General features: G+C 45.2%; 1 protein-coding gene across 1 annotated transcript; it reads right to left on the minus strand.

The window, feature by feature from the left end:
* Positions 1-23,867: 23,867 nt before the first annotated feature.
* FOXL1 (forkhead box L1) lies at positions 23,868-25,174 on the minus strand. The gene has a single exon (XM_082769661.1). The coding sequence runs from the start codon at positions 25,014-25,016 to the stop codon at positions 24,078-24,080; it is 939 nt and encodes a 312-aa protein (XP_082625787.1). The 5' UTR covers positions 25,017-25,174; the 3' UTR covers positions 23,868-24,077.

The raw sequence follows: 25,174 nt of genomic DNA on the forward strand, positions 1-25,174 counted from the left end.
ACTCCCAGGTTTGGAGTTAAGCGTACATTTGGAGTCTTCATAGTGCTATTGCCTACACATAGAAAATAAAGCCAATAATATATATATATATATTTTTTCCCCTTTGGCTTCTGTGGTCCTTGTGTCATCGCGATGTGGCGATAGTCAGATTTTTCCCCTGTAGCATCATGCTGGTGTGTGCTTGTTAAAGAGTTTTGTATCAGCAGGATATGCCCTCCTGAAGAAGCTGAATGGTGATCATTGGATTATACCAAACGGAGCATCTCTGTTATCAGTGTTCTTGGAGGAACAGAGAGGCAGTTGGCCAAGGGAAAAACAAGCCAGGGAGACTGCCCAGCAGGACAAACACAGCTCACGGTTCCCATCACGGCTCAATATTAATGTACATTGATTCAGGCACACTTTTACCTGAACACAGATTCTCATTTTGCCAGAGAGCTACTGTGGTTGTTTGACTTTGGTTGATTTCCCATCCTCAGAAGGTAAATGTTCGGTGAGGTTGGTGCTCACTAAGGATCCATATCATTTAGCCAAGTTTTAATAAAAAAGTCTGTTACTGTGCTCCTTCCTGGTAGAAATCTATGTCTTGGTTCCCTGTTCACATTTTTTCTCTAATCCAAACAAACTCATGAGAATTTACTTCATTGTAATCAGTTTTGATAGAAGTAAAAAAAAAAAAAAAAAAAAAAAAAGTCCAGAAAGAAAAGTTAAAGGATGAAAATTCCCATGAAACAAAAAGTCTGTGACAGCAGAATCCATATAAACAAATAAGAAAAGAAATACCTCATTTAATTTTAGTGGGGTGCCATGGCTTTTCTGGCTTGGCTAAATTAGCTGAGAGCGTGAGTCCCCATGCAGTCCCATCCCCGTACAAACAGAGGAAGTGGTTTCCTGGGAACAAAGCCCACATGAAAGTTTTGCTGATGGCACTTCACTTCCCGTCGTTTCCTCTTCTCTTCACAATTCACACGTAGACCCGTCAGCAGGACGAGGCACCTGGTGCCCGGGTCAGATTCATTATCTCATGTGAGAAAAGATGTGGACAACAGTCTGTTGGTGCAAACAGAGTCCCACCACCGCTCTGTTCAATGCCTTCCAAAGTGGCAGAGGGTCATCACAGATTTTTTCCAAATGGGCTCTGTTGTACTAAAAGGTGTCTATCTCAAGCTCAGAATTGTTGAATCTAAAAGCACTGTTGGAGCAACCAAATGTCTATGGTGTTCACATCATTTTTGTGATCTCACTAGGATCATACAAGTCCAAAGGATAAGGCCATATTATCAGTTTCCTGACCTACCCAATCCTTTCTCTTTAATAGAATATATTAAAGACTGCAGAAGGATTAAAGCCTAGTCCCTTCCAGAAGCATGTTTCTCATGTCATGGCAAAGATGAAAAGACTTTGATGGATAAAAGAACCACAACTGCTTCCCTGAGGTCAAGACTGCACCCAGAATATGTGGGTGCAAGAGCAGGGATGTGCATGTCCTCTGAAAAATAGTACTTAACAGTGGTTAACAACAGGCTGTTAATGGAACCACATGATATTTCATCAAAAAGAAAGATAGCATCATAGGATTGGACGTGAATAATTGGGGAGCTCATAATCAAAAAGGTTCTATTTCCAAATCAAGACTAATGTTTTTCATTATAAAAATGAGGTGGTTTTTGTTTTGTTAATTACTTTACATTAAAACACTGAAAGTCTACATTTTGCAGAACCATGAAGAACAACACAAGGAAAGGTACTCTGCTGAACACCTCAAATGTTAATAATCTGCAGGTTTTACAGTGGTTTATGTCTTGAAAATTAAGCTTTTAACATATGTTTGAAGATTTAAACTTCAGCTGTTTCAGTTAATTAGAAAGCTTAAAAAATGCAACTTAATGAATTCAGTGTTTGTTTACGTTAAACTGTCAAGGAGTTAAGCAATGAAAAAGTGTGATTTGGGGAACATCTGATTGCAGCCCATGTGGAATTCCATATGCCAGAGAAGCTGGAAAGCATTTTATTGAACCATTGTCTAGAATGTGAATTAATTTCCTACTACTTCATGAAAGACTTCTTAGTGGGGTTGACAAAGGATTTATCATAATTATTGCTCTGGCCTGGATCATGACTATAAATGATACGTGTGTGCATTTTGTTTATAAAATTCCCAGTTTGCAATTAAAACAACCTGTAATTTTCTCTTTCCCTCCTTTCTCATCAGCGGCTGATCTGGAAATATACCATTTGTTTTCAAAATTAATACCTGTCAAACATTTCTTTTGTTTTGCAGTACCAAGAAACAAGAAGCTAAAAAATAAGAAATGTTTGAATGATTTTAACAGCAGAGGATTGGTACTGAGCTGGTAGAGAATAATGATGCTTCATATTTGTTAGGACAAAAGCTGCAACCACTTTTCTGCACATAGCTGTTTCATTGCTCAAGAGCCAAATCAAACACCCTTCATTATGTCAACCACTGGCATTTTGTTTGATTTTAATGAACTCACATCTAAGGTTCTTGGTTTTTCTCTAAATTATCACCAAAAGCATTTACATGATTTTTGTTGCAGGTGTGGATGTTGCATGCATGAAAGGCGTGTGTTAAATTAACAGATGACATTTGGATGCACTTCCAGTCAAGGAACAGAAGCAGCATCATGGGATTTACCTGGCCAATTAGTCTCGGTTGATGCATATTGAGTAGTCATGTGGCATCAAACAAAAATCATATGTCTATATTAGGACAGAATTACGTGAGTGTAACCTACTGTCCAGACTTGGTGTCCCATGGAAACTGCAGAACACCAACACTGACCAGAAATGCTCCACCAGATGAAGAGGAAACTTTGGCATTCATAAATCAGTGAATTCTGGATGCAGAGGGTTAAGGTGGGACTCAGACATGCCTTGGGTCTCTCTGGGGTCAGCTCTACAGCAGTAATGTGGCCTGGAAATCTTGGCTCTCCAGCTCAGGACTGTTCATGTCCTCTGCTACTCTCATTTCAGATGTACATACCAAACCATAAAGCTGTACACTCCAGTAATAAATATATAATAGGATAATTCAGTTCAGGCATCGTAAGTCTTTTGCCTTTCCTCCTCTCCGTCCCTACTGCCTGGGAGCTTTCATTTACTTCCCAAACACTTGACCCCATCCTTTAGGATGTGCAGGAGGCTGGCTGAGAAACTGACTGATACCAGATTGATGCCTTTGGCATTACAACACTGCTGTTATTATTAAAGCAGCTATCTCGTGAATGCAGAAAATGCTGGTGGAAGAGGATATTCCAAGTCTGCTGAAATACTCACCTGGGTGGGGCTGAAAAGAAAAATTTGATAAAACTTATCCCAAAGTAGCATTTTGAACACCACAAAAAATATTTAAGGTCACCTTTTCATTTTTTAAACTGTGTGTGGTAGCTTTAAGCCTACCACATCTATTTTAAACTCCTTGATACCACCTCTTAAGTTTGCAGCTAGAACCGCAGCCGTCCTGTGCTCCTTGACTGCTGCAAGAATAAACAATTCTGCAGACATCACCCAGCCTGCAAGTCACTTGTGTCACTTGTGGTTTGCATAAACCCATGGCCCACTCTTGGAAATTTTACTTTAAATGCTGTTGCAAACACTAGTGGTACTGGGTATACCCAAAGTCAATAGATAGTCCATAAAACATAGCAACTAGCTTTCCCACTCCCAGTAAATTCAGTTCCTATTTTCCATTCACAGAATTTGTGTGTGTGTGTGTGTCTGTGTGTTGTTTTTGAAGTTGACTGTTTTGGATGGTGTTCAAACATCGATACATTTTTATCACTTTTTTTTTTTTTTTCATATGAAAGTTAAAAGTCTAGTGGGATCACTGCACAGAGACGGAACAGTTCCAGGGGAGGAAGTAATATATGATAAAAAGAAGGGTGTTTGATTTCAAAGACTTCTAATAGAAAGTTTCAGAAAACCATGAATAGAAAACACTTAGACTAATACTGCCGGCCTACATTATGTATATCAAATTGGGAAAAAAAAAAGAAAGAAAAAAAAATCTTTTTTTAGCTCTTGGGGGAAATTAGAATAACATACTTGTACAGGAGAATATGCAATCTAAATGAATGCTTTAGTTATACTTAATACAACAGGGGGAAAGTATTTTTGAATTCACCATAACCAATCAAGCTGGATACATTTTGGCACCCTGGACTGACCGTAGCAATGAGCCTTATGCAGGGCCAAATCCAGAGCTTAGCTTGGGTGCCACCCCACTGATTTCACTGATTTACATCACCGGGCATCAGATGAAAATCAGACGCTAATTAAACCCCTTTTCAAAATCTTAAATGTGTTTTGTTTCTTCTCACTCTTGTTTTTTTCTTGTTTGATGTTTAGTTTTCCAGTGTTTTTTTCCTTCAAAACTCCTAATTTTTTAGCCCAGCAGAGGTTTATCAAACCTCATTGCATGGATGAGGCAGTACATTAATTTCAGTGCATCTCATCTATGTATCCTAGGGATCTGCATTCACAAACTGTTGCTAACTCAAACCTGCAACAGAATTCAAATTTGTGCAATGGGTTTTCTTCATGTCTTTTTTTGTTTCTTTTTCTCTGCTAACAATATTTAGCCAGTATTTATTTGTTTGAACGTTTGAAGAGGGACCTTTATTCATGTGAATATAGGTATTCATCACGTAAATGAATGTATTTATTCTATAAAGGCTCACCCTGTCTCTGCTACACTCATGCAGTTCCTTGATAGGAATGTGACAAGAGGAAATTGAATATAAAGTCCACTGGACAGCCAATAAATCAAGCTTATATCTTTCTCTACCTCAGACAGGAAGGAACCCAGCTATTTTTAAATCTAAGGTCCATATAACTAGCCAGAGCTGTTTTTTCTGTCAAAAAGAAAAAAACAACAAGATTTTAAATGTCCTGCAATTCCTCCTTAGACTAGCTTACCTGGCCATGTGCCTTCCCTTCCCAGAGATGCACAACGTGCTAAGAACATGCCAAAACCCAGCCAAGGACCCAGTATCGGATCCCACAATGGGAACACTACCCTGCCCTTACCAAGAGCTGGATCAGTAACATGGCAATAAAACCAGTTTCAGACCACTGCCAACCCTGTGAGCTCTGGTCAGGATTCCGGGCGAAGCCGCCCTGCTAGACAGGTCTCTTATTGGGCATTTTGGGGAGAGGTGGTTACACACCCCTCGGCGGAGGGGTTACACACACACAACCTCAGCAGGGCTGCCGGCTCAGAGCAATTCCTTCCCAGCAATTCCCCAGTGAGCATCTTTGCTGATTAACATTTTCATTTGTCTCCCTTTAACAAGCAAGTTACTGCTGATGAGGAGAGGAGGGATTCTTAAGTTTCCTAGAACTGAATTAACTATTCCCATTCAATTCGCTCTGCCTGGACTTACATTATGTTACCCTCAAGGCTGCTAATTTGAAAAATGCTCTTGGATTTTATTTTTATATATTTTTTTCTATTTTTTGTAGTGTTCCTGATAGAGATCCAAGTGCTAATAAGGAGTTAAGTTACATTTCTTGGTATGATTTCTTAATTGCCAGTGCTGGCTGAAACTTGAACAGTTCAGAGATTCTGTTGATTATGTCGGCCTGAATATCATTACATCGAATTCCCTTCAGGATAACTGCAGCTTTTGTTGTATCCTTTGCACCATTTTCTTAAAGTTGTTCAAACCCAATACTATAATCATTTTGTGGATTGGAAGGAAATTAACTGTGTCCATGACGCTGTGCCTCTCGAGCAGGCTCTGCATCATGACTGCCTTGCAGAAGGCTTTTAGCTTGCATGGGGAGACTTGTAAATACACGGAGAGGTTGGCACATAGCTCCTGTTGGACTTGAGAAGCATCTGATTCATCTCTTATGCCTCCAAAAAGTCTTCCCTTGGGATATCTGCAGATTATTCAAGAAATGGAACTTGGAGAACTACTTTCCCCTGACTTGAAAATCATCACATGTGTTTGTAGTGCCACCTGAGTGAAGCTTCACAAGATTCTCAAAGAAATGTTCACCTGGAATTCTTCACCCACAAAGCTCTGATGTCTTAGGAAAGTATGGGAGAAGTTTCCATGTCCGTGAGCTCAGAAGTGAGAGCTCCAGAAGAGTTAAGCTGCAAATTTTCTCCAGGGACTTCCAGTTCGAGAAGACTGCTCCGGTCTGGTGGAGGTGCCCATTCTAGGGCTGGGGAGCTCTAGGAAGGAAATGGACACCTGAAGTGAGCCCACCCAAAATAGATACTTCAGTATTTCTGCATAGAAGTAAAAGAGAAGACCTTTTGAAGGCTGATGGGTGATTTCATGTAGCAGATAAACTGAGGGATGACTGGTGATACCCATTCCCCAAGGAACCCCTCCTAGTGTCCCTGTCCCCATACAGCTTTCCAAGCAATCAGCTGATGTGGGACATGTCCCCATCTATGCCACTCAATCCCAGTGATGCTTTTCCCAATGGCAGGTATGGAAACCAGCAGGGACACCAGGTCAGCCCATCTGCATGAGGTCTGCAGCAGAGCTCATTTAAAAATATGCCATTTCTACACTTACACCTAAAAAAAAATCCACCTCCAGACATCTCATCTGTTACTCCAAGTCACCACCAGCTTCACAGACCATTTGTTCATTTTGAAAAATCGTGCCTCCGAAGGTACAATATTGGCTTTAAGCTGCAGCTATCACTGTCTCGTATATCAGCTCATTAAGAACACGGCTTGTCTCGATGGGGCCGATGCAGATGATAAGAGACATCAAGTAGCAGCCCATGACAGGAGGAGCACGAAAGCCCAAGCCTGGCTGATTGGACTCAGCTGTCCTTTCCTCCCCATCACTGGCTCCGCCAGGAATTCACCACTATTTATTATGGTCATGGTTGCTTTTTGATTCCTCTCGCTCGAGTCGCAGTGTGACTTCTTGTTTGTTTTTATGTTCTTTGCAGGAAATGCATCATTTTCTTCCTTGCCGCTTAGATAAATCGGTGTGCTCGCAACGTGTCCTCCTCAAGTCCCAGCTCCCCCAAGAAATGTGTTTCTCGTTTTCCCGGTGTCAGCTTCTCAGAAGCGATTTCTGTGCAAACTTTCCACCCTTCTTCTCCTGCTGTTTTCTGTCTTGCTTTCAAAAGGCCTTAAGCACATCAATTTTCTGCCTCCTTCTGCAGTATAACAATCTTTTTAATAAATGGGATAAGCATCTCTGTTGAAGACACAAAATTAATCCACTGTTGTTAGCTGTGTGTTTTCCACTTGTGGGGCAGGCACAAGGAATAAACAAAGATTTCATGCAACACACGAGGTTAGATTGGAGCTCTGAAATTAATACAAGCACTAGGAAAAATGGAGTCCGTGTCATTAAAAATTGTCATTTATTCTGCATTTACATCTATTTGTTATTTTCAGTATTCCCTAAGCCTAGAAGGAATAGCACAAACCTCATGTTAAATAGAGTGCTTATGGGTGACAAGCTTGGGAAAGATTACAAAGATATGGAAGGGTCTTGGGAACTTTTTTTCCTGTAATATTTGCTATTGCTTCTCATAATGCCCCTCCAAGAGGAAAAGTGGTTGCTTTTGTTACTCAGATTAAGGAAACTGAGTTTTTACTCTTGATTTCTAACTCTGCTACCCACTTGCCATCAGACCTTTTTGGGTCTCTCCATCTCCCTATCCTTCATTTCAGCCTCCAACAATAAGTTTGGCACTGCCTCAAGAAGCTGGTTGAGCCTGCAGCTAGGAAGAGACACAAAACTGCAAAATGTTAATTCTTGGGTTTGCTCTGCTAAATTTTGGTAGCCAAAAAATACATAAATAATAATTAAAAAAAAAAAAATCCATGCAGAGAAAAGGAGACCAAAACCTTTCTGAGTTGTTTGCTCTCCTCTTTATTCAGCATGTTCATCATTTTGTTCACAATCACCCAGGTTTAGCCAAAGCCACAATGCTCAGACCCTGCACAGGTCACGCTGTCACATGAATGTCACGTCTACTCAACGCAGCTTGCTCTTAAAGTGTGAACAGGTTCTTGCGAGGTGAAAAGTTCAGATCACAAATATTTCCATCCCGACCTAATCCTCCTGCCATCAAAACCAATTGCCAGATTTCCATTGACATAAGTGAAAGCAGAATCGGGGCTCGCATAATGGTGAGCTTTGTTTTTTTGTGGTTTATTGTTACTGTCGGTGACTCCTGTGTTACTGAGGATTTATTCACGCTGTCTCCTGGATCTCTCCCTTTCTTCGTGTTCATTTTTCACTTCTTTGCACTGTTCCTGCTTGGGCGGATGAGATCACGGACCTGGCAGTGTGTTTTTGCCTGTTGCTTTTGGACGGACTCTCCCCTTATCAGATGGGATCAGAGCATCCCAGATACAAACTGTGACTACTCTGCAGCCGGTGCATCTTGGAGGAGCTCATTTCCCCAAACCAGCATGTTAATTCCCTGCCTGAGCCTCCGTTTGGTCAGGGTTGATCAAGGCAGCACTTCTGTCCAGCCCCATGCCCTCTGCATGGCTTTTCTGCAGCTCCCCCACAGCGGGTGGGAGCCCGGGATGTGGGGAAGGAAAGCATCCAACCCATGAGAGTAGAGGCTGTGTGGTAGCAACCACGGGTGGTGTTTTCCAGTCGCCTGCTTTGCTTTTCCCAAATGCCATGAACAAGGGCTGGCCAGAAAAACAAGGAGGGGAAAGGGCTTTTTATTTTTTAACTTTTTGGTCAAAATCTGAAATGTTAAGAAAGCTTCTGCTGGGTTTCAGAGTAATGCTTGGTCTGCTTCCTTTCCCATGTAAATGAAAGAAATTGGGAAAATATCATATAACCCTGTGACTTCTTAAAGAAAGAGTCTTCTAAAGAATGAGAACCAAAGGATTTCCCCTGCCTTTGTCTTTAAAAAAAGATCACAACCCTCTGATTTGGACTGCTTTTCAGCTTCTGCTACAGCTCTTTAGGATGAAAGAATCAATAGGGAGTGATAATCTAATTTATTAGGATGAGGGCTGAGAAAACAGGGAGAAAGTATATGGGGAGAGAGAAAGGGAAATATAAAGGAATATATAAGAAGACAGAAACTAGCAAAACTAAACTCAGATTTTTCTGTGACAACTTCTGAACGCCTTTCACAGATGAGCACACCTTTCAGCACCCTTCTGGTCCCACCTCAGAGGCTGAGCTTCCTGTGGGCTTTGCAGGCTCAGGTTTAAATGCCACAAGCCTGCTAGAGGTCCTGACATGTATTTTGGGATCCACAGCAGGGAAGGATGCTCTGGGCAGACAGGCAACTTTTAATGCACCAACAGACTTTAAATTGCTTCATCTTAAAGAGTGAAAATAGTAAGAGCTGAAATCTGTGACTTGATCCTATGGATCTTGTTCCAGTTAGCAGGGGAAACCTTTATCATGTGAGAAGGTTGTATGGCATTTGTAAAGACAGAGAAGCTTTGAGTTCACCAGAAGCAAAACTGATTTACTGGGAAGGAGTAAATGATCTGGGGACAAGCGAGGCAGTGTGTTTAATAGCATACCTTCACCCAGCACCTCCAGCTGGCATCCCACCAAGAGGATTCAACATTCAAAACATTCTTTTGTTTCTCTAGGGCATTTTTTTCTCTTCATTTTCTGAACTTCTGAGTCCCAACCAAGATTAGAAGCACTATGAGCAGAGCCCAGAGCGCTGTCAGAGAAGACAGTTTGCTCTTCACCAGGAACAGGCGCAGAGGATAATCAGAACATACTTTTGAACCAGATAAACCAGTTCCCCATATTTATCTTCTGTGATGCACCAGTTTCATTTTTGCTAAGTGAATTGCTCATTCTCCCTGCAAAATCCACTTGCCAGAAAGAAGATTGATTAAATGAAGGAAAAGAGAGCATCCCCAGAGCCAGTATCTCATTAGCAGATGCCCCATCATAAATGGAAGGAAGTCAGAGGAAGATTTCTAGCTGTCAGAGCCTTCCCATGGTGCTGAAGAGGGGGAAAAAACAGGGAAAGTTTAAGATAGGGTTGATTTGTTTAGGAAAAAGATCAAATGAAAGCAAGTGACTGTGCTTGGAGAGAACTTGGCTTAATGATCCATATAGTTTTCCTCTCTAGGAGCAGTGTGAAAGTAAAAGTTTTTTCCCCAGCAGCACTTTCAGCATGATCTGCACCTTTTGAAGAGCAGACTGAAGCCTCCTCAAAAGGTGGATGATTTGTTTTCCACATCAGAGCTTGCAAAAAAAAGTGAATCCTGCCACGTCTGAGAGCAAAATCAGGGATCCCATGATCTGAGCTGTGTTATGCAGGACGGCTGAGGTGCATACGCATAAAAGTTTATGACAGCACCAGCAGGCTCTGCCCCTGGGAGAGCTTATCTCTGCAGAGGTTACAGCCACACCGGGAAGTAAATCTTGTAACGCAGACACTGCTGGTATGCCATGAGATAGCAGCGACGGGGAATTCATTGCCCACCTCCGATTTCTTCTCTAGCCTGCTGCTTTCCTGGAAGGGAAGAGTTTATAACCTCCAACATCCCTTTAGGGTAAGGCAGGGAGGAGAGGTGAGCAGTGTCCCTTCAGCTGCTGGTGGGGCCTCCAAAGAGTGCCCTGTGCCAGGCTTCTGTCACTCAGATCCAAACAGCCAAAGGGGCCGAATCCAAAGCTGATTTATCTGCCCTCACTTTCCAGGCACCAGCTCAGCCTGGACCCAGCCAGCCCAGTTTGAGGACAAGAACGTGTAGCCTCTGTTTTACCCGCTGTCACCAAGAGAGGGATCCTTTCGCCTGTCCCTGGAGGCTGGCCTGACATTTCTTTTAAAATTAAGAAAACAAAGCCATGCGAGTTGAGTGAAAGTGCAATTACACAACGCTTTGAAGCTCCTCGCTAATCCTCCCGCTGCCCCGGGACATGGGGTGCAGGTTTGCAGAGCCACAGCCGCGTCCCTGCGCGCAGGTGGCGCGGTGCTGGGGCGCTTTGCACAAATGTTGATGCTGGTCACAGATGGAGGAACTGCTGCCTTGGGACCACGCTGCCCACCTGGGGATGAAAGCAGAGAGGGCTGTGGTAGGAACTTAGTCTCTGTATTATTCTAGGATGCCTCAGCACAGCACCTAGGATGCCCTACAGATGAAGGAAGGCCAGGTGAGGTTGGTACAGACCCTACCCTGCCTGCCTTCTTCTTAAACCTCTCCCTGCTCCAAAAAGAGATGTAGTTTCACCTCCTGCCTTCCTATCACCTCCCTGCTTGTAGCCAGGGGATGCCCCAGCTGCAAAGAGCAAAAAGAGCGGAATTCCCACCCCACCTCCAGCACCTTGGCAGAGCCATTGGCACCGGTCTGTTTGCACAGTGCTTAATGCTCTTGATGTCAGTGTGGAGATGTGTTAATAACCCAATTAAACCGCTCATCCAGCTATGTCAAATCCAACCGCTTGTGGGAGGCTTGTGTGTTTTGCTTTGTGATTCTGGCGCTGCGTGTCAGCAGGCAGAGCTGATGTCCTTGTGACTGACAGCCCCAGCCCATCATCAGCCTGACCTCACGCGATACGAGGCAGTGAGGTGCTAACATCTAGAGCTGTCTTCTGAGGAGTTCAAGGGCTTTTTCACCCCAGAGAAAGGCTGGTGAAGTCCTCGAGTTCTGGATGTGATGAGCGCCACTCCTCCTGCCATGCTGCAAAGCTGGGTGAGGAGAAAATCCCCAGCCCTTGCAACACCACCAAAGCCAAGAACACCACCTGCATTCACTCTCCGCCTCCTCCCCAGCACAAGGGAGGAGGAGAATGGGCACAAAAACACAGGATCAAGCGTGAACCCTGGCAGAGGTGTTCAGGAGCAGGTCATGGCCCTCTGAGCACACAGCACTCATGGCAGCTGCCACACCAGCTGCGTGCAGGCAGTGGGACAAGGGCTCAGGTCTGCCTGAACATGCCTGTGCGTGGTCAGCATGGCAGTGTCTCTGCTTTCCATCCCTCGAAGGAAGGCAGGAATGCTTCCCTGCCCCACTCAGCTGCTTGGGAGGCTTCAAGCTCGCCTGCCTGTGAAGGCAACACAAGCCCAGGATGCGATTTTGCAGGGATGTTTGCCATGCAAGACCAGCTATTAACGTCCCTCCGTCACTGGGAGGGACACCCACAGGATGTAAGCGAGAAGCCTGTGAAGAGCAGCACATCTGCAGGTGTGCACATGGCCATATATATCCACATGCACACAGCCCTGACTGTCCTCAACGCTGTCCCCTCTACGAGGAATTTAATACAATCTCTTCCTGAAGCAAAGAAACTGAAAACCCTCTAACATGGTCCCAGCAGAAGAAAGCATCTCCCTGCCAGACAGTTCTTAAGCAATTCGAGGCATGCTTAACTCCAACTGATATCCACCAAGCTGAAAAACACATCAATAAAGCTGAAGTTAACTTCAGCAATTCACTGCAGGGCTATCCTGAACAGGGACCGACTTAAGCATGTGCTTAAATATTTCTTGACTCCAGGCCGATATTAGTGGAAAAGTCATTGTTTCGCACCAGATTTTTATATGTCTGTGACTTTAGGATAGTTTAAGTATTCTCCACAGATCGCCTCTTTGGATGGATTCCTCCACTCATCATTAATATTTGGCGTCAACTGTCTTTCTTTCTCATCCATTCCCAGAGACAAGGAAAAATTTTCCCTTCTTTCCACGGATGTATTTATGTTCCCCATGGAAATTCTTCTCTGTGATATATGAACTATTTTCAGAGAAGTTTAGCAAAGCCTAAATCACAAAGGGGAAGAAAACCTCCTCAGCTTGAGTTCATAAGGGGAAAAGTTGGGATTGCAGTGACCTGTGGTGTGAATTTTTTCTTGAGTTTAATTGTTATTTCCATTCAAATCCCTTATATCCTCAGCCATAAATAAGACTCCTGAAAAAAAAAAAAAAAAAAAAAAAAAAAGATTGAAAAAAAAAATTAATTTTGTCCCCATATCTTCCTCCCTTAAAATTAGGAGGGAATATTTAAGATCTGTCAAGATGACAGAGTGTCCTTTCTGGTGGCCGAATAAAAGAAAGGATATAACTTTGGGAGAAAGCAACATGCTTTTCTTCAGCGTAGGATTTCCTCCACAGAGACATCATCACAGACTGTCAGAAGCTGGGCAACTCTCCAAAGGTTAGAGACAGGGCCAAAACTTATAATTTCTGCTTTACAGAGGGCCATTTCTGTCTCTGAGATTTTAAATACTGTCTCACCGCAGCTGTGAAATTCAGAGTTCGCAGATTGCAGCAAGCACAAGCCGTTAGCTCGCCAGCCTGGGATATTTCATCCTGAGGGCTGTGGAGACTATTTCTAGTAAACTAGCTGGAAATGAGATTTAAAGCCTGGATGCCAGGACAGAGGCAGCCCGATCCTGCGCGATGCCTTGCGGCAGCCCTGGGAAAACTCAGCCCCAGCGCCCTCCACCTCCTTCCCTCTGCTGCCAAAAGCAGGGACGGCCTCACGGGGTGCCCACACCAAACCACCCTCAAACCCGCTTCCCCGAATAACCTCCCCGTGCCCTCTCCTTGAGTGTGGTCCTCTCCGTCGGGGCCGTACGTCCGTGCCGGAGGAGTTGAGTCACCTAATTGTTGTTGGGGAGTTGTGTGCAGCCCGGGACACTGGACCCTTTGTGCGAGGAGCTGTGCGGAGACACAGGAAGACGGCGCGGTCTCGGAGAGCTCAGATGTGAAGTTTCCGTGGTGCAGGAGGTCACCCTCTGGTCCGGCCCTTTACTTGGGGCCCAACTCCTACGCCTGCCGTGATGCCTGAACCTAAGAGCTCCAATGGAGAGGGGCCAGGCTGTTCCCAGGCCACCCAGGAGACCCCAGTTTTCTCACTGGGGACAGAAAGTGTGGTGACTTCACCTCTAACAGCAGATTAAGCGCCCATCTAACAGCAGAGGGCATCACCGGAAGATGCAGCCCTTTACAACATGCCACATCCCCAGAGAGACTTGCCTGGGACTTTGTAAAACCTTGACCTCCCTCTTGCATGCCTGCACTTTCCAATCAATGCAACAAAACGTGGGGAGAAGCTGAGCCTGGGAAAGGTCTGTGCAGCCCAGCCTGGCTCCCTGTAGTCATCCTGTGGGTCAAAACCGAGCTGCTGGTCTTACCCTCGCTGAGGCCAAGTGCTCCGGGATTTAGGGGTTGACAGGTGCTGCCCTGAGCACGGCACGCACAAGCAAATGAGTGCACGGGAACCACCGGCTCGTCGGCTCACAGATCCTTCCCACCCCTAGGAAATAAGTGGGGATGGGTTTTCCCTTAGACATCATTAGTGGGAGAGAGCCTGGGAGGTAAACGCACAGCCCTGGCGCCGGTCCAGCCAAGTAAGCCTGGGATAGGTTTTCTTTCAAGGATTTCAACCCATTCGTGTAGTTTCTTAATGATCCAAAATCTTCAAGGAGTTGCCTTTTAGCCTCAGCTCCCTTTCAATATTTGTCAAGTGTGTCAAAGTTGATACTTCGTGTTTCCTCCGTACCTTAATGCTCTCGAGGAGAAACTGCGTTTCTTAGACATTTGAAAAATATCTTTTCCCTATTGATTTATTTTATTACTGGAAGGAAAGATAATGACTTTTAAAGTAAGCAGCAAGGAGCTGAGAGTAGAAGCAGCATATCTCTTTTGGAGATTTAATGCTCGTGTCCTAGCATGGAAATCTTAATGAAGAGCTGGAAAGGAACTGGGATTCACTTTTATCCCTCAATATAATGGATAGAAAAGTGAGTTTGGAGGCAGAACTGATTTATTAAAGCTACCTGAGCAGAAAGAAATTAATCCCTTTTTTCTTTCTGGACTGGGGCAGGGTTGAGTAGCTCACACATTCCCTGTCCATGTGCACCAGTGCATCTCTATATAGGGGGACCAAGGCCTCCCACCCTCCAGCTTCTCTCTGTGTGCTTACGTCTTTGGAAACTCAAGAAAAGGCCACCAGGTCTTCAGCATTTGCCGAGCTATCAGGGTGGAGGATGACTAGTCCTGTCTTGATTAAAGACTTTAGAAAAGCATTTGATAGAACAAGGTTGAGTGAACAATCCAAGAAAGCCCTGCTAGATGCCTGCCCAGACAAAGCCAGAGTAGTGCAAATTAAGCATTCAGCGATGCTTGCCTGAGTCCTGACAGTGGGAGAGGCAGAACCCCTGTAAAATGTGCCTGCGGCTCCTCCTGGCCGCGGGAGGGTCACAGCCATCCCTGTCCCCATGGCTGAAGTGACAGGAGAACACCTCCAAGGCCAGCTCCCAGTCCTGTCCCCATAGTGCTTCCACCAAGGAGTTGCTTGCTCTGCACCAGAGCTGGGATGCTGCAGCTTGCACAGACCCTGCGAACACCAGATTCCTCAGTTCTCTGAGACATCTCTAATTAAAATTAATATCTTTTCCCTCTCTCAGCGGCTTTAGTTCGGGGTCTTTTTTCCCCAGAAATGGAAATCATACCTGGATGTGAAAACGATCAGCCCATGAGACTTCAAAGGGCTGACTCACATCTCTCTTCTGTCTTGGGCTCTCTCTGCTCAGCCCCAAACTACTGCACAAAGGTATTTTTGAATGCTTCACTACATAATTGCACTTCACACTCTAAACAGAACTATTTTCTTGATTTTATCTAAGCTACAGATTTTTCCACTTTGTTTTGCTAACAGCTGACCTGTGGTTTCTTATTGATGCTAAAGCCGTAAGTAAAATATCTCTGAAATAAGCTACAAAAAATTATTCAGTCAAAATTTTCAAGAGATCTTTCATGCTACAAGGAGCACAGAGCAGCTAGGTGCCTGTTTTAAGCTTTTACTTAGTCTGTTACTATTTACTCTCATTAAACCTAGAGTCATTTGCCTTAATTTGGTTTGCCTGGAATTTATTTGAAGACAATTTAAAGTAAGATCAGAGTCACCAGGCTTTTTTTTTTTTTTTTTTTCTTCCCTTTTAGGATATAGGATAATAATAATAATAGAGGATTTTTTTTTTTTTCCATGAAAGCATATGCAATTTCCTCTATAGTCATCCAAAACAAATAATCAGGAGATTTCCCCGTGTTTACAATGGGGTTTTCTACTGACCTTCCCTGCAAAGCACTTTAGGAGAAATCAATGAAAAATACTCCATAAGAAGTGGACCACAACTGTTGTTGTTATTTCGAGTTTATGTAGAGTCTAATCTGAAAGCAGACACAACAATTAAGGGCTTCTCTTTGCCCTTTTTATAACAAAGCAATTATATTTAACAGTAGGTACAGTTCAATTGGAATAAATCTGGTTTGTATACAGAGACATTTCATGTTTATTAATAATCATTGTGTCCCTGCTGTTCAGACCTATTCCAAATATAAGCTATAGCAATGTATGAAAATGTTTCTCATTGGTGTAATTTGGTCAACATGACTGACTTGGCTCTCTCCCTTTTTCAGTGACTGTAATTATATCAGTGCAAAGCTGGATACATGAGCTTCAATTTGCAGCAAAGCACATGATGGACAAAAGTAAAGGTAACTCTTCCAGATCTTCATGAGGAAAGAGATTTTCTGGGACCCTAGTTTGGAGGCTTATAAGAAGCCTTTGCAAATTTCTTTATCTAGTACCTGAGCTTGGGGAAGCAGCTGCTGGGCTGTTTTTAAGTCACATCATTAGCGGTCCACTTGGGACTCCCTGGTCTAAATTTACAGTAGAAGGAAAGCAATGATTTCTTACCTCCACTGCAGAACAACCCAACCAAAAACTGCTTGTAATAAATACAAAAAGAGCTTTTGAGGCAAGTGTAGAGAGAGCTCTGTTCAGACAAAAGGGGTTTATTGCCCTTGCCAGGCAGGCTGACATCTAGTCTGGAAGAAGCAATCTGCTGTGGATGGATTTCCTCTCCCCTTATTCTCTAAACCAGAGACCTCATATCAGCTGGTCATACAGCTTCTCTGCATATAACCAAGGGGTGATTTCACCTCCCTAAAGCTTGGGCTTATGGTCATTGGAAGATCTGCTCTCTGAAGGTGTTTTGCTTTCCTGGAAAATTAGGGAGGTGGCCTGGATGGCCAGCTTAGATCAGGTGTTGAGCTGTCAGACAACTAGTGCTGATTGAGATGAAATCCACACAAACTGCCCTGCTTAGGTTTGCATGAGTAATGACAGAGGTAAAAAGATCTCTGGGAAATAGTATCCCCACCTCTGGGCTTTGATATTTGAGGATGTGACCACAACATTTTTATACAACTTGTGCCTGAGCCCCGTATTGCCTTTGGGGCTCAGATTGCTGTAGTGGGAACAAGCAAATCTCTGGCTGCTGAGCTCAGAAAGCACTGTTTGGGGATGCTCTTACCATGATGGGATCTGGCAGACCGCTGAGCTGGTGTTCCTACAAAAAAAGTGTAAGGAGTAAAACCTCACTCATGTGAAGCTCTTGGTGAGACAGGAGCAAAAAGGAGAAGAATATTGCTTCCCCAATGATGGGCAATTGCTATGATATAAATGACAAGCGTTGAGATTTGATGTGGCCCCAAACAGTCCTGAGAGAGATGTGAGCAGGGCTGGTACAGGCAGTGAAGCATGGCGCGAGACCCCTCATGCACCCAAGGACAAGCTCTGCCAGTGTTGTAGAACCGAATGCTGCACAGCTCACATGCACAGGAGATAAAGTAAGAATAAGGATGATGAAATCTACCTTTCCCTGTTCTGTGTATCCACCTCTAGGGAGGTAGGAGCTCTCCATTGCCAACCCAGCATCTCACTCATTAGCTCTCTGTGGTGCTGACAGACGGGTGGAAAAGCAGCTGAGACAAGTGGGAAGACAGCACCAGCTTTCGCAATAGGTGAAGAGCTCCTTACGCACTGCGAGATCACAAATCCATCACATGAAGCCTAATGAGGGGGCCGAGCCAGGACAAATACAACTGTTTAACAGTTTATTTTAACCGTCCAATGAAAATGAAGTAACTTAAAAGGATTCATGTTGCCAACAATCTTTTTTTTTTTTTTTTCTTCCTTGCATGGTATTTGTTAGAAATCAGGATTTTCCTTAACTAAATGTCTTGTGGTCTCCTTAGCTTTGTTTCTTAACGGGGTTGTCTTTATGTTAGTTTTCTTTGGCTTCCCAATAGAAGAGTAACAGATTTCTTTTGAAGTTTTTATTGATGAATGAGCTCCTATAAATAACTCTCTGTGGCAGCAGCTTGATCTCAGAGTTTACTCTGGAATAATAGTAGCAACGGGAATGGAGGAAATTTATGGCAGCATGACATGAAATAGTTTAATGGGCTTCATACTGTTTAACTTAATCTTTACAGATGTAAAAACAGAAATACAATTATTTTAACAACTATTATTACATATTGCTTTTGTAATGAAAACAGCGACTTAGTAAGCAGTTGAAGATAGGTAGTGAAGAATTAAGGGGTCCATCTCACTGCAGATCCAGGAATTAGTGCATAGGGCCCATGTGTTCCCAAGCCTTCACCTGCAGGGCTGAGGGAGCTCAACCAACCCTGTGACAGTTTCTTCAGGGAAATATGGAGGGAAAGGATGGAGATGCTGCTCCAGCCCCCGGATACTGACCTGGAAAAGGAGAATTTAATTCCTTACCATCACAAGTCTGCTCATCTTCCCTGCAACTGTTTGCCTCATTTCTCTAAGGCAAACTCCCATACCTTAAAGGTGGCCCAGATGTGCCTCTTGTCCCCAGGTGAACTCAGGAAGGTGATGCTGGAAGAAAGGAAAGGAAAAGCTTAAAATCATCTGTCTGCTGTCTAAATGGGCAGAAGGCTGTAATTTCCAGTAAGGCTGCCTTTTCTCCTGCTTCAATCACCGTCCAGCTGAATTAGCTCATGGTAATGTAAATGAGGCCATCGTAGAGCTCCGTGTCCTCTATTTTGCTGTGCAGGGAGTGTAAAAAAGGGCTCGTATAAATGAGCACACATCCAATCTGCTGCCTGAATCCAGTTCAGGTGAGTCCCATGCCCGCACAGCAGCTCTGGCATGGCTCAGCACCATCTGTGGGCAGGCTGGCATCAAAACCAGCAAGGACTTGGGCAAGGGGCAGGGGTCAGATCCAGTGTCCTAAGGACTGGGAGGAGCACAGGACCCAATTCCAACACAAGATTTCCTTTGCAAGGGTTTGGATCTGGCTTGAGGCCAACCGCAGCTCCACTGAGCTTTTCAGTGCTTTGCAAAGAGCTTGAGTAAATATTGAAACATGTTAATGCCCTGTGTAATTTTTATAACAATAGCTGACTGCTATTAGCGTTGTTTCCTCCTTGAGGGAGTGTTCCTTGAAATGAAATTACAATGAGAATTATTAGCATTGTGTTTTAAACTGTCTGCTTAGTGGGAAATTTGCATTATTCATAAGGCTTTCCAATCCACGGAAATTGCCCGTGCAAGAAATAACTTGCAAATTCTTACTCGATTTCCAAAAATGTGGGAAAGTTTATTTATTTCTCCATGCATTCCTGATTTGCAATGTGCTCTCTAAAAATGTCGCTAAGATTTAGGCTAACCAAGCTCATGCTAAATTTAGCAACTATATTTTAAATAAACATTCTTTACGCTTTACTGAACTGGCTTTGAAGCTGGCTTAAAACAAATTGCGTTCACATGAACATTAACAATGTTTTACTTTGGACTAAGGGAACATCTGAATAAGTAATAATGTATTATTCAGTATAATCTGAAAATGAGATTTAAGGGGTCTAATTCAGCCAATTTAGGAAAGATTCCTATAAGGAATACTGAATCAGATCAGTATTTATTTTTGGAAGGGCCAGTTCAGCTCTCCTTGACCACACAAAACTTTCTTCTGGTGTCTTATTAGACACTGCGAGCTACGAGCCTCTGTGAAATCAGCTGTGATTTAGCACGCATTGCATTTGAGGAATCTGGCCCATTTTAAAGCACTTAATGATTTGTCTGGATAAAGCACTAAAAATATACTGTAGGGAGCAATTATGCAATGTCCAGACTGATGAATTGCATAACCTCATAGACCTTTTCCATCTGTAACTTCTCTCATCCTGTGATCTTGTCTTCTTGGTCTTTCACTGAAAATCAAGTATGCGATCTGTTTAATATCCAAAATGCCGTCTCCCAGGAGACCTGTTTTCTGGGTGTGTGGGGCTATGAATCAAGCAACGGAGCAGATCCTCCTGCCCTCTTGTTTCTGGAATTGACAGCTCTTTACAACCGTCTGAAGAGCAATTAGCAGGAGGCCAGTGGGTTTTGGTGTGAAAAGGGATGTCCTCTCCAGTACGTGTCCTCCTTGGGAAAGGACGAAGGGAGAAGGAATTATTAAAAGGGACCAAAATGAAACAGAAGCAGCTACAAAGTCCCTTTGGGTTATGTCACCCTGAAATCAAGCATGTGCTTGAGTGACAAGTCCTGAAAGTGGCTTCTGCACATATGTAAATACTTGATGTTTTTTATATATATAAATACACGTGTATATATGCTATGGGACCAACTTTAAGAGGACATGCACAGTGTGAATATCAAGATTAGAAGCCCCACTTATGAGAAATAAAACTCCTGAACTGTTTTAATAGGCTGCTATGCAGTGTTTTCAGTTCCCCTCGTTGGAAACCTCTGTTCAGAGTAAGGCTGCTCCATGACCCAAAGAGGTCCGCCACAAACTTCTTCCAGCTCTTCTGTGCTCCAACGAGTTAAAATTGGCTGCAGAGCTCGGCGACGTGAAACCTTGCTCAGCTGGGAGAGGTCATTCCTCCCCGGAGGAACGGAAAGGCATATATATCGCCCACACAAGGAGTATGCTGTTTATACTGCATCATAGGCTATTTTCTCCTTTTTCTTCGCAGTATTGCAGACTTGTGTTTATAGCCAAGCCCAAGAGGTTGGGAAAGCAAAGTGGGGGGAGATTCCAGGGATGAGTTAAATACTGGGTGGCAGTTTTGTGTTTGGCAGCTGCTTTTTTTTTTTTTTTTGGTTATGGAACAGGTGTGAAACCATTGACATTGAATATTTGCAGCTTGTCAAGCCCTTTGTATTTGTAGGACACGGTGTCTGTTTTGTACGGCACAGCACCAAGGTTTGGGTGATGTGCAGAGGAATCGAGGACATTCAGCCCCACGCAGATGCCAGGTACTGGCATATTGATAGGCACACTTCTTTCTCAGCACCGAACTGCAGTTGTTTTTATTGTACCATTAGTTCTGCTCTTCTATATATAAACATATGACGTGCAAAAGCCTTGTGTAGTTAGTCATTCTGCGAGTTGGCAACAAGACCCTTTTTCTCAGTGTTCCTCTCCTGCAAGTTACACCGATGGCCTGATCCCAATTAATTCTGAGTTGCCACTCAGAGCTATTTACTTGGTTCTGAGTTCACGCAAGTTAGAGTCACCCTTGTGCAGAACACACCAAGCCTGTTAATTTTTCTCTCCCAAGTGAAACCAAACTCAGGCCTGGTGTAGCATTTAAATACTGCAGCTGGGCTCGGTCCCACTCCACTCTAACAAAACAGACATAAAAATAAATGTCACTGTGAGGAAAGCTTCAAGGAAACAAACTCCTATCACACAGAAAAGGTTAAATCTCCCCAAAACATGCCTGTGACAAAAACATACAAGTCAAGCTGCAGTCCAACTTCAGTCTTATTCCTTCAGATGTTTTTTATTTGTTTATTTATTTTGAGCAGGGTCTGCCATTGTACATAAAGAGCCTCAAGGTGGAGGCCATCAGTGAAGGAAATGGTCACAGTGGCTGCTGGTGGTTCCCCCGTGCACCTAGATACACCTATGTGAGCAGGGAAAGGGTAAAAACCCAGGCAGCAGGACCAAAAAGGTATTTTAGGAGCTGGAACAGGATCTGAGAGGTCCCAGGACTGGGGCACCACAGGTTGGGGGCCAAGTTAGGAGAAAGAGATCCAGCCAAGGCTGGAGACACAGGTAAAAACATGTGATGGGACTTCCTGGGGGGCTTTAGTGGATTTTTCTTTGCATGTGGCTGTCCCCACACTCTGTGCTCACAGAAGCAAATGGCCACCTGCCAGCATACCCTGGAGGTGTGCAGATTCCTCCGTGCATCAGGAGGGGCTTCACTCACAAAAAAAAAAAAAAAAAAAAAAAAAAAAAAAAAAAAAGATTTTCTGTCTGTAAACTGCCTTGTGACTGAGAGCACCAATAGCCACTTTCTGGGGACTAAACCCTTCTCCATATTAGGCTGAATGGAGATGAAAGATCCAGCATCTCTCCTGTGGGACCAAGGGAATTGATGAACCCTCCCAAGAAATGCCCAGCTCTGTAGGTGATGGTGGGGGCACAAGTGGCTTTGAGCGGGCAGTGACACCTTCACTATCACAAGATTTTCCTGATTTGGTGCCATAGCTTTAAAAAAATTGACTCAACGGTTATTTAAATAGAAATTGTCAGAAACAGGAAGCATATAGTGGATGTTATTTTGTCTATCTTGCAAATCTGTATAAATATTCCCCCTGTCCTTTTTTTTTTCTCCTTTTTTTTTTCATTGAGGTTGTTGGCACACTCCTGGGAAAAGCTGTAGCTGTGTCTGCCCAGGGATCCACCTGTGAGCATCTTCCTTTTGGGAAACTCCGCACCATTCCCACCTTTCAGAGATTTTCTGTACTTTCCCATGTGAGAGCTCTTTCCTTCGTGTTGATCTGAGCCCTGTTAAGCTCCTGGTCCAAACGTCAAGGCAGGCAGGCGAGGTGTTAGGTGCCTGCCATCCTCTGGAAAAGCTGACCCACAGCTCACCTGAGAAACCAGACTTCCATAGCCCAGGTAAGGCCATGAGAAGGGGTGGGATGGAGGGAGGAGAGAGGCAGAATCACTTCAGGAAACATGATCACAATCACGAGGAATGGGTCACTCCCCAAGCCCCTGTATTTCTCCTCCATCCCCTTTTACCTCCTCCTGGCAGCATCACCCCACCAGGCTGCACAAGGCAAGGGGAGTTTGACAACGCATCAGCCACAGTCCTGGACCAAATGCTTTTATTGGATATAGGTTGGTTTCATAATGAAAATTGAGAATATAGACTTTTTTTTTTTCCAAAAGGGCATTTATCCATTAATATACAGAAAGCCTCTATCATGGCAAAAAAAAAAAAAAAAAAAAAAAAAAAAAAGAAATATTCCTGATTGCTCCTAAAGAGTCTTGATTTTTCCTTCTTTAAGAAAAGAAGAAAACTTTGAGAAACGTAGTTGATGGCTTCTGTTGGTTTGTAGGTTTTTTTTCCTGGTAGTTGTCCGGGTTGTTAACACAGCTCCTCTGAAATGCCAAGACCAGCCTCCACAACCCGGTTTCAGTCTTTTTTGGTCAGAAGCAACCGATCCCAGCCACCCAGGGAAACGGGCTGCTTCTCCACGTTCAAAACGTGTTTGCTCATCCGTGCCCCCTCTCCAAGGCCAAATGAGCGAGACAGAAGTGAGACATCACTATCGCGATACTCGAGAAGCACAAGTGCTGGGCAGGAAAACATCTTGCATTAACGCCATGAGTTATATACAGTGCTGAGTCAAAGCAAGCAGGACTGCGCAGAATGAGCCTGGATTATTTTGTCTGCCCTTGTTTCAGCTCCGGTTACTCTTGGCTACCTGCCTTTTACCCACTCGGAGGGCTGAGCTGAGCTCAGGAGCGATGGTGTGCAGCAGGCACCCGTGGGTATGCATGGCAATGCAAATCTCAGCCCCCTTCCATCCTTCCATGAGAATAAAAGGGGTGGTTTGGGTTTTCAAAAGGAAAAAAAATAAAAAGAAAAAAGAAAAAAAAATAAAGAAGACTGGAGACCAGAGGGGGGTGGCAGAAAGCAGGTCTAAGAAACGTGATGGATGCAAAGGTGAAAGCCGCAGAGCAAAGCCGGTGGGGCGTGGAGGCCAGCGTGGGACCCCCCCAGTGCCCCCTCTCTGTGCCTCCGCCACCGAGGTGAAAAGAAAACCGCTTTACCTTGCGCAGTCGATCTGGTGGGGGGGGCTGGGGGGTGGGGAGAAGCAATCCCTAAGGAGCTCTCCGCAGCGAGACGTGCCTTGAAAATGCCCTGAAATCCTGAGTCACCTCTAAGAGCGTTTTTTGGTCTTTTACCCGCGTGGCGAGGTCCGAGTCCGGGCTCTCCCCCCCAGCGAGCAACGAGGGGGCTGAGGGGGTGGGGGGCACCTACTGGAAATTCAGTACGGCCTCGGAGAAGTGGAGAGGGAAGCAGGAGAGGAAGGGGATGCCGATGTGGTAGAGCCTGCCGTGCACTTGGGAGTCGAGCATGAGGGAGGCGTTGAGGGCCGGCCCGAAGCCCCCGCTGGCGACCAGGGAGCCGCCGAGGCAACCGACGGGGCTCTCCCGGGCCTTGGGGGCGGCCCCAGGGGGGGGCTGCCGCAACCCCTGGGCGAGGATGCTCTCGATGCTGAAGCTGCGACCCCGAGGACCGCTCTTGAGAGCCGGGGGAGCGGCGGGCGGCCCCCCGGAGGCGGCGGGAGCCCGGGGGGCGGCGGCGGAGGAGCAGCGGGGGGGTCCCCCGGGGGCAACCCCTTCTCCCCCACCACCACCAGCAGCCGGTCCCGGAGCCCCTTCGTCGCCCGAGTCCGCCGCCGGGCTGTGCCCCGCTCCGCTCCCCTTGGCCCGCTTGGGCTCGTCGGGGCGGCCGCCGTCGGGGGGCACGGCACCGCTCCGAGCCTCCGGGGGTCCCGCGGCTTTGGGCTTCCTCTTCCTCCGTCGGTAGTTGCCGTTCTCGAACATGTCCAAGCAGCGAGGGTCCAGGGTCCAGTAGCTGCCCTTGCCCGGCCTCCCCTTCTCCCTGGGCACCTTGACGAAGCAGTCGTTGAGGGAGAGGTTGTGGCGGATGCTGTTTTGCCAGCCCTGCTTGTTGTCGTGGTAGAAGGGGAAGCGGTCCATGATGAACTGGTAGATGCCGCTCAGGGTCACCTTCTGCTCCGGAGCCTCCTTGATGGCCATGGCGATGAGGGCGATGTAGCTGTAGGGGGGTTTCTGCGGGGGGTCCTGTCTGGAGAGAGCGCCGCTGGGGGCGAAGCCCAGCGCGGCCGGGAGGTAGAGCATGGACGGGCTGCCCATGGGGGAGAGGTGGCTGCCGTAGAGGTGGCTCATGGCCGGCGGGCGTGGAGCTCCGGCTCTTCCCCCTCGGAGCCCAGCGAAGGGCCAGGGCAGGGCAGGAACCTGGGGCGAGTCCGCCGGGGAGCTATTTGTGCGAGCTCAGATCCCAGCCCTGCCTCAACGAGCTCGCTCTGCCTCTGTCCCTGCTTCAT

This window comes from Aythya marila (genome assembly GCF_965140915.1).
Source record: "Aythya marila genome assembly, chromosome: 12".
NCBI classification, from domain to species: domain Eukaryota; kingdom Metazoa; phylum Chordata; class Aves; order Anseriformes; family Anatidae; genus Aythya; species Aythya marila.